This window comes from Bombus bifarius, unplaced genomic scaffold (genome assembly GCF_011952205.1).
Source record: "Bombus bifarius isolate JDL3187 unplaced genomic scaffold, Bbif_JDL3187 scf7180000010164_frag, whole genome shotgun sequence".
NCBI lineage: Eukaryota > Metazoa > Arthropoda > Insecta > Hymenoptera > Apidae > Bombus > Bombus bifarius.
The window spans coordinates 1,639-11,193 of record NW_022885546.1 but is presented as its reverse complement, the minus strand read 5'-3'; the positions used below and the strand labels follow the sequence as shown (position 1 = coordinate 11,193).

The window sequence follows — 9,555 nt, the reverse complement described above, 5'->3', positions numbered from 1 at the left end:
CCTCTGCTCCGGCGGCGGCGGCGACGGCTGCCTTCGTCCGGTTCGCCGTCTTCTTGTTTCTCCTCCTCTTCTTCTTTGTTTCCACCAACTCCCATCCGCCGTCCTCCCGTTCCCTTCGGGTCGGCGTCGGCTGGGCCGCGGGAGGGTCGACGGGGCGGTCCCCGCTGGGTCGTCCTTCGGGGGTGCGTTGCCGTCGTGCGTCCCCGAATCGTTCCTCGATTGTCCGGAGAATGGAGGGTCCCAGTTCTCGGACCGCTCTTTCCAGGGCGTCCAGCCGCGTCCTGTCGTTTCCGCCTTCCCACGGCGGGCGGACGTATTCGGGCGCCGCGCCGGCGCATCGCGGGCACTCGTTGACGTGGGCGGCCAGTCTCCTCAGTTCCTGGCGGAGGGCCGCGTTCTCCCCCTCCAGCACGGACAGCCTCGCGTCCACGTCGTCGCCGGCGCCTCGCGCTGGCCTCGCCCTCCTCGCGGATTCCTCGTTCCAGGCGGCGGTGATATAACTCGCCGCGTTTTTGAGGGACCTGATGTAGGTCCCCTTCAGGTTTGACGACGTCGTCGCGACGTGCATTATCTCCGACACGTGCATCGTCAAACCCGCGCTGATTTCGGCCGGGGAGCTCGTCTTCATCTGCACCTCCAGCTCCTCCGACACCTCCGGTGTTGTCGTGGCTCCCGTTCTCTTCCTCTTGCACCTGGACGCCATCGAAGCCAGCGACGAGCGCGAGGCGAACGAGGCGACCGACTCCTCGTCGTCGGACCTCGCCCGCCCCCGCGATCCCCCCGCCAGCGGTGTCGTACCGTCGTCCATCGTGGTCGGCGCGAGAAAAACGTACTCGGACCTGTTCGCGGCTCTCGGCGAACGTCTCGTCGCCTTCCTCGGAGGCTCCTCCGCGGTCTCCGTCCTGTCATCCTCTGGATGTCCTCCTGTGGTTATCCTCCTCCTCTCTCCTGCTGTTCCGTCGCCAGTCGTATAAACGCGTCCGGGGGCCTGACGGTCCACCCTCGAACGGCCGTGGTCGCGAGATATCGACGCAGCGGGGCCCACTTCACTACCCACGACTGCGCCGGTACTGGGGTATCCCTCCCCTGCACCGTAAACGTTGTCGTTTCTGTTCTCCATTTCCATGTTTTTTGTTTGTTTTTCGCCAAGGTCGTCGTCGAAGTCTCCGTCCTGGTGCCACTCACTCTTTCGCACCCTGCCCCGGTCGAAGCCGGTGCAGGGCGACAGGGAGCCCCGCGAGAAGGTGAGGTGAGTGGTCTTGACAGGCATGGGCCCGCCAACTTCTCCGAAGTTCTCCGCACCGGATCGGCGAACCGACGGGTGCCAAGGGCACCGATCGGCCGCCACCCGACTGTAAGAGAACATCAGATCCATCGGGGTTTCCCAGGGCATGGTCCTATGCCCCGGGAACCCATGCCCGCCTCGTGCTCCCCAACCTAACCCCAACCTAACCCCAACCTAACCCCAACCTTTTTTTTTTTTTTTTTTTTTTTACGTGGAGAAATCCTCATGGACACCCGCTAGCGGGTAGTGTCGGACTCTTACCGACTAAAACTCCACGGTGGCCTGTCCTGACGCCTGAGTCGAGATGCACCCGGGATCTCTCCCGAATTACTACCGGTTACCCCCGGGCGTCTATCTCTCCTTTCGTCGAAGGGAGGCGTCCTGTTCTTCTTCTTGGACCGCTAGGGGGGGACCACGCCCCCTAGCGCCTCGCTCCTGCTGCTTCGTCCTGGGACCCCGTCCCCTGAAGCCCCTTCCTGGTTTCCACGCGCTGCTACGGCGGGCGTGGTGGCGCCGGTGGTGGCGTCGCGCCCCTGTGGCGCGCGGTATTCCTAGGGCGCTGCGATGTCCTGGACGGGTCGCTAGCTCGTTCCCTGATCCTTTCCGCCCGCTCCTTCGCCAGCATCACATGCTCGCAGTAGGTGCGGACAGCGGCGTACTCCTGGCGCCCTCTGAGCATGGCCGCGACGACCGCTTCTGGGGCTAAGCTCTCGCCGATTTCGAGCCGTAGGACGCGTCGTGGTTCCGCCCACGCCGGACAAAACTCCAGCGTGTGCTGCGCCGTGTCCTCCTCTTCCTCGCAGTGGTGGCAGACGGACGTCGCCTCTCGCCGAATCCTTAGCAGGTACTCGCCGAATACTCCGTGGCCGGTGAGCACCTGCGTCATCCTGAAGGTCAGCGGTGCTCCGCCTCGATCCCTCCACGTCTCCCAGTTGGGAAGCACGGCGCGAACGGCCCGGTGCGGCCGCACGGCGTCCTCCTGGATCAGCTGCGAGCGCCATCGTTCCCAGACCTCCTTCTTCGCCTCCTCCCGGATGTTCGAGGCCGGCTGGCCAGAGGTGGATGGCGTCGGGTTCCTCCTTTGGTGTTCGTATACGCGTTCGAGCGCCAGGGCTTGCAGCTCGAACGGCGGGGACGCCGCTAGCACGGTCGCCGACGCGTACGATGTCGTCCTGTAGCCTCTCGCGATGCGGATAGCGGTCGTCCTCTGCAGCCTCCGCAGCAAGGTCAGGCTGCGGCGACTGGTCGCCAGGCTTCTGGCCCAGACGGGTGCCCCGTAGAGAACTCGGGACCGGACTACTCCCTCGTAGAGTCGGCGGACTCTCGATCCTGCTCCGCCGATGTTCGGTAGGAGGCCGCACAGGGCGTTGGCCGCGGCCGTCGCCTTCGGGACCAGTTGCTCGAAGTGCGGTCCGAAGGTCCATCCGCTGTCGATCGTGAGACCCAGGTACCTCATCTGGCGTCTCACCGGGATCTCTTCTCCGCCGATGTTCACCGTCGATCCTGTGGGAGGCGTTCCTCTTCGTCGCTGGTCGAAGAACCACAGCGCCTCGGACTTGGCCGGCGACACCGTCAGGCCGAGCCTCCGAATGGCGCCCATCGCGCACGCCACGGCGTCTTCCGTGCGGTTCGCCGTGTCCTGCCACCATCGTCCCCCGGCCAGGACCAGGGTGTCGTCGGCGTAGCACACCATTCCAGCCCCGGGGGGCATCGGACATCGGAGGACCGAGTCGTAGGCCGTGATCCAGAGTATCGGACCCAACACCGACCCCTGCGGAACGCCGCGCTCGATCCGTCTTCTTTCTTCCCCGTCCCTTCCGGCGTAGACGATGTATCTGTCGGAAAGGTACGCGCGGACGATCCCCACCAGGTACGCCGGGACGTCAAAGTGTCGCAGGGCCTCCACGATCCTAGCCCAGGGGATGGAATTGAAGGCGTTGGTGACGTCGAGCGACACCGCCACCGCTACCCCTTCTCGGGCGACCTTGTCCTCGGCCATGGTCCTCAGCCTCTTCACCGCGTCCACGGTCGAGCGGCCGCGGCGGAATCCGTACTGGCTGTCGTGCCATCCGGGCGTCCTCCGGGTCACGTGAGCCTCCAGCCGGGCGGCGACGATCCTCTCCAGCATCTTGCCCACCTCGTCCAGCAGGCATATCGGCCGGTACGCGGACGGCGAGTCCGGCGGGCGGCCCTCCTTCCGTAACAGCACCAGCCTGGCCGTCCGCCATGTCCGGGGGTAGGCGCCCTCCTCCAGGCATCTGTCGAACAGGTGTCGCAGGCGTGGAGCCATGGTGACGATCGACTCCGCCCACGCTCGGCCCGGTATTCCGTCGGGTCCTGGCGCCACGTCGCGGGACGCCGTCCTCCTGGCTGCTTCGAAGAGTTCCTCGTCGCTGACTCGCAGCTCCTCGCTCCATCCCGTCGCGGTCGTCGTCGCCGCCTCCTCGTCGTCGTCGTCGGCGGAGGGGGAGGATGGCGCCGGTCGGCTCGCGTCCCTGTCTTCCGGCGGGAACAGCGTCCCGATCACGTTGTCCAACAGCGTCGGGTCCATGTCCGAGGTCAGCGGGGGCGCCGAAGGTCGTAGCTTCTTGGTGACCACTTTGTACGGCCGTCCCCACGGGTCGGATTCCACCTCCTCGATCAGCTCCGTCCAGCACCGAGATTTCGCGGTCTTGATCTCCCGCTGAAGAGTCCGTCTCGCCTCTCTGTACTCCTCGTAGAAGCGGGAAATCTCCTCCTCGTCGCGCGTCAGTCTGCGACGACGGGCCCTTAGAAATCTTCTGCGGGCACGCACGCAGTTTCTCTCGCATCTCGGCGATCTCCGGGGTCCACCAGTACGTTCCCTGGTCTCGTCCACCCCCCGGGACGGAGCGCGGCATCGAGGCGTCGCACGCCGCGGTCATGTATCTTCGGAGCTCCTCCGCCTCCTCGTCGATACTTCCTCGCTCGGTCGTCCGTCGGGCGTCCCAGCTCCAGGCGGACACGGTCGTGGCCGCCCGCAGCATCTCCTTGTCCATCTCCTTCAGGCGCCATCGCGGCGGCGGCGGCGGGCGGCGACGGTTCTCTCTCGGTCCTCGTCGTCTTCTCCCGGCGTCGTCCTCGGTCCCCAGGGTCACCTCCATCAGAATGTAGAGGTGGTCGGACAGCGTTTCCACCCCCTCGGCCACTCTCCAGTCGCGGATTCGCCTGAGCAACTCCGGGGTAGCCCACGTGATGTCCACCACGGAGGATCCTCTCCACGCCACGCAGGTGCTCGCCGAGCCCCTGTTCGCCAGCAGGAGCCCCAGACTCGCTGCCCAGTCGGTGAGCATCCTTCCACGGGAGTTGGTCCTTGGGTTTCCCCATTGCGTCGAGTGGGCGTTGAAGTCCCCCAGCACGAGCACCTGGCGGGGGAGGCATCTTCCGATGCACTCGCCGACTCGGTCCAGGAAGTCCCCGTACGCGGCCAGGTCGATGTTCGGAGAGACGTACACCGCCACCACCGCCGCTCCCAGCCACTCGACCGCGACGAAGCCGCTGCCACGGTCCAGTAAGAAGCACGAGGCCGACGTCCACGTTATCCCGGCGGATCCGTCCAGGTCCCCGATCCAGTTGGGCGAGTCGGGTATACGATGCGGTTCCGCCACCGCCGCTAGGGCCACCTCGTTCTCCCGGATGGTCTGGAAGAGCAGGTCTTGCGCTCTTCTCGACCTACCGAGATTGCATTGCAGCAGGCGCTTGAACTATGCCGTCACCTCCATGGCCTCCTCCCGGCCATCCGCCGCTGCTGCTGATTCGGCGGCGCTTCCTGGTGTCCCTGCCGCGGCGACTGCTGCTGCTGCTACCGCTGCTGGTTGGCGGATGGGTCTCCTCCTCTTGACCTTAGGGGGGTTGCATGCATCTCCACCCATCCTGTGATTCGCGGGTGCCCCGAGCGACTCGCAAAGCGGACATTTGGGAGCGGAGGCCGGACAGCCTCTGGCGCGGTGTCCGCTCCCGCCGCACCTGTAGCACAGGTGTCCACGGTCTTCGCCGGAAACGCAAGTGGCGCGCACGTGCCCCAGCTCCAGGCACCTGAAGCACTGCAACGGGCGCTTCGGCACGGCCCTTATCCTCGCCGTTGACCAGCCCAGGGCTATCTTCTCCGCCTGGGCCAGCTTGCGGGCTGCTGCCGCCGGGCACTTGATCCATGCAGACCCGAGGCCGCCTCTGGTGGCGCCGATCTCGCCCACCTGCACCTCTGCGCTGCCGCATCCCGCCGCCAAGGCCAGTGCTCTTCGCAGCTCCTCCTTCTTGACCGAGATGTCTATCCCGGTCACGCGTAACTCCGCCATCCTGGTCGGTGTGGCGATTCTCACCGCCGTCGGGTCCAGGGTCTCGGCCAGCCGCGACGCCAGTAGCGTCGCCTTTCCCCTGTCCTTGTCACCGGGGACTTGAATTATAATGGCGCCCGTCATCGCCTTCTTCATCTCCAGGCGCTCCGTGCCAAGCTCCGATAGTGGAATCCTCGTCCTCGCCGCTTCCAGGACGTCGGCGTACGACATCCTCGCTCCCTCGTTCAACGTCAGGGTCACCGCGGATGTTCGCGGTGCGCGAGGGGGCGTGACCACCTTGGGTGTCCGCGGTGGTCCTCTCTGCGTCGCGGGGGCGCTCGCCTTCGGTGCGGCCGTCGTGCCGCCGGGCTGGGGTTGCTGCTGCCGCGGTACCCGCGTCGGTGGTGGCGCGGTCGATCCTTTCCTCGCCGCCTCTGCTCCGGTGGCGGCGGCGACGGCTGCCTTCTTCCCGTTCGCCGTCTTCTTGTTTCTCCTCCGCTTCTTTTTCGTCTCCACCAGCTCCCATCCGCCGTCCTCCCGTTCCCTTCGGGTCGGCGTCGGCTGGGCCGCGGGAGGGTCGGCGGGGCGGTCCCCGCTGGGTCGTCCTACGGGGGTGCGTTGCCGTCGTGCATCCCCGAATCGTTCCTCGATTGTCCTGAGAATGGAGGGACCCAGTTCTCGGACCGCTCTTTCCAGGGCGTCCAGCCGCGTCCTGTCGTTTCCGCCTTCCCACGGCGGGCGGACGTATTCGGGCGCCGCGCCGGCGCATCGCGGGCACTCGTTGACGTGGGCGGCCAGTCTCCTCAGTTCCTGGCGGAGGGCCGCGTTCTCCCCCTCCAGCATGGACAGCCTCGCGTCCACGTCGTCGCCGGCGCCTCGCGCTGGCCTCGCCCTCCTTGAAGATTCCTCGTTCCACGCGGCGGTGATATAGCTCGCCGCGTTTTTAAGGGATCTGATGTAGGTCCCCTTCAAGTTCGACGACGTCGTCGCGACGTGCATTATCTCCGACACGTGCATCGTCAAGCCCGCGCTGATTTCCGCCGGGGAGCTCGTCTTCATCTGCACCTCCAACTCCTCCGACACCTCCGGTGTCGTCGTGGCTCCTGTTCTCTTCCTCTTGCCCCTGGACGCCATCGAAGCCAGCGACGAACGCGAGGCGAACGAGGCGACCGACTCCTCGTCGTCGGACCTCGCCCGCCCCCGCGATCCCCCCGCCACCGGTGACGTACCGTCGTCCATCGTGGCCGGCGCGAGAAAAACGTACTCGGACCTGTTCGCGGATCTCAGCGAACGTCTCGTCGCCTTCCTCGGAGGCTCCTCCGCGGTCTCCGTCCTGTCATCCTCTGGATGTCCTCCCGTGGTTATCCTCCTCCTCTCTCCTGCTGTTCCGTCGCCAGTCGTAGTAACGCGTCCGGGGGCCTGACGGTCCACCCCCGAACGGCCGTGGTCGCGAGATATCGACGCAGCGGGGCCCACTTTACTACCCACGACTGCGCCGGTACTGGGGTATCCCTCCCCTGCACCGTAAACGTTGTCATTTATTTTCTCCATGTCCATATTTCTTTGTTTGTTTGTTTGTTCTTTTGTCTTCGCCAATGTAATCGACAAAATCTCCGTCCTGGAGCCACTCGCTCTTTCGCGCGCTGCCCCTGTCGAATGCGGACCAGGGCGACAGGTGTGCCGCGCGAGATGGTAAGGTAAGTGGTCTGTTCCACCGCGGGTAACTACTTCCACCGTGGGTAACTCGTTCCACCTTCGGTAACTAGTTCCGACGTCGGTAACTTGTTCCGCCGTCGGTAACGTAGTTCTCGCAACTACCGCACTAGCACTACACTGTAGTTCACTGGCCTCCCGCGAGACGCCGTCACGCGTCCGCGTCGCGCGTCACTACGCTGGCCGCCAAGATGGCCGCCAAGATGGCTGCCTCTTCCCTCGTGGCAACACCGACACTTTTAACTCTAATAACAGTTTTAATTCATCGATTTCCACCAAACTTTTTGCACACGCCTATTCCTCACCACTAGCACTTCACTTTCACCCTAATCCTTCCACTGCACTCTTCGATTTTTCCACATATTTCGGTCACGGAATACGGAGCGACGCGCACGTGTCCGTCCTACTTGCCGCCATATTGGAACCCCAACCTAACCCCAACCTTTTTTTTTTTTTTTTTTTTAACGTGGAGAAATCCTCATGGACACCCGCTAGCGGGTAGTGTCGGACTCTTACCGACTAAAACTCCACGGTGGCCTGTCCTGACGCCTGAGTCGAGATGCACCCGGGATCTCTCCCGAATTACTACCGGTTACCCCCGGGCGTCTATCTCTCCTTTCGTCGAAGGGAGGCGTCCTGTTCTTCTTCTTGGACCGCTAGGGGGGGACCACGCCCCCCTAGCGCCTCGCTCCTGCTGCTTCGTCCTGGGACCCCGTCCCCTGAAGCCCCTTCCTGGTTTCCACGCGCTGCTACGGCGGGCGTGGTGGCGCCGGTGGTGGCGTCGCGCCCCTGTGGCGCGCGGTATTCCTAGGGCGCTGCGATGTCCTGGAAGGGTCGCTAGCTCGTTCCCTGATCCTTTCCGCCCGCTCCTTCGCCAGCATCACCTGCTCGCAGTAGGTGCGGACAGCGGCGTACTCCTGGCGCCCTCTTAGCATGGCCGCGACGACCGCTTCTGGGGCTAAGCTCTCGCCGATTTCGAGCCGTAGGACGCGTCGTGGTTCCGCCCACGCCGGACAAAACTCCAGCGTGTGCTGCGCCGTGTCCTCCTCTTCCTCGCAGTGGTGGCAGACGGACGTCGCCTCTCGCCGAATCCTTAGCAGGTACTCGCCGAATACTCCGTGGCCGGTGAGCAGCTGCGTCATCCTGAAGGTCAGCGGTGCTCCGCCTCGATCCCTCCACGTCTCCCAGTTGGGAAGCACGGCGCGAACGGCCCGGTGCGGCCGCACGGCGTCCTCCCGGATCAGCTGCGAGCGCCATCGTTCCCAGACCTCCTTCTTCGCCTCCTCCCGGATGTTCGAGGCCGGCTGGCCAGAGGTGGATGGCGTCGGGTTCCTCCTTTGGTGTTCGTATACGCGTTCGAGCGCCAGGGCTTGCAGCTCGAACGGCGGGGACGCCGCTAGCACGGTCGCCGACGCGTACGATGTCGTCCTGTAGCCTCTCGCGATGCGGATAGCGGTCGTCCTCTGCAGCCTCCGCAGCAAGGTCAGGCTGCGGCGACTGGTCGCCAGGCTTCTGGCCCAGACGGGTGCCCCGTAGAGAACTCGGGACCGGACTACTCCCTCGTAGAGTCGGCGTACTCTCGATCCTGCTCCGCCGATGTTCGGTAGGAGGCCGCACAGGGCGTTGGCCGCGGCCGTCGCCTTCGGGACCAGTTGCTCGAAGTGCGGTCCGAAGGTCCATCCGCTGTCGATCGTGAGACCCAGGTACCTCATCTGGCGTCTCACCGGGACCTCTTCTCCGCCGATGTTCACCGTCGATCCTGTGGGAGGCGTTCCTCTTCGTCGCTGGTCGAAGAACCACAGCGCCTCGGACTTGGCCGGCGACACCGTCAGGCCGAGCCTCCGAATGGCGCCCATCGCGCACGCCACGGCGTCTTCCGTGCGGTTCGCCGTGTCCTGCCACCATCGTCCCCCGGCCAGGACCAGGGTGTCGTCGGCGTAGCACACCATACCAGCCCCGGGGGGCATCGGACATCGGAGGACCGAGTCGTAGGCCGTGATCCAGAGTATCGGACCCAACACCGACCCCTGCGGAACGCCGCGCTCGATCCGTCTTCTTTCTTCCCCGTCCCTTCCGGCGTAGACGATGTATCTGTCGGAAAGGTACGCGCGGACGATCCCCACCAGGTACGCCGGGACGTCAAAGTGTCGCAGGGCCTCCACGATCCTAGCCCAGGGGATGGAATTGAAGGCGTTGGTGACGTCGAGCGACACCGCCACCGCTACCCCTTCTCGGGCGACCTTGTCCTCGGCCATGGTCCTCAGC

General features: G+C 65.1%; 1 protein-coding gene across 1 annotated transcript; it reads right to left on the bottom strand.

The window, feature by feature from the left end:
* Positions 1-1,778: 1,778 nt before the first annotated feature.
* LOC117216111 lies at positions 1,779-7,134 on the bottom strand. Its single transcript, XM_033462640.1, has 3 exons — positions 5,020-7,134; positions 4,124-4,944; positions 1,779-4,038 (listed from the first exon to the last, which is right to left on the bottom strand). Exons 1-3 carry the CDS (start codon positions 7,132-7,134, stop codon positions 1,779-1,781), a joined length of 5,196 nt encoding a protein of 1,731 aa, XP_033318531.1.
* Positions 7,135-9,555: the final 2,421 nt, after the last annotated feature.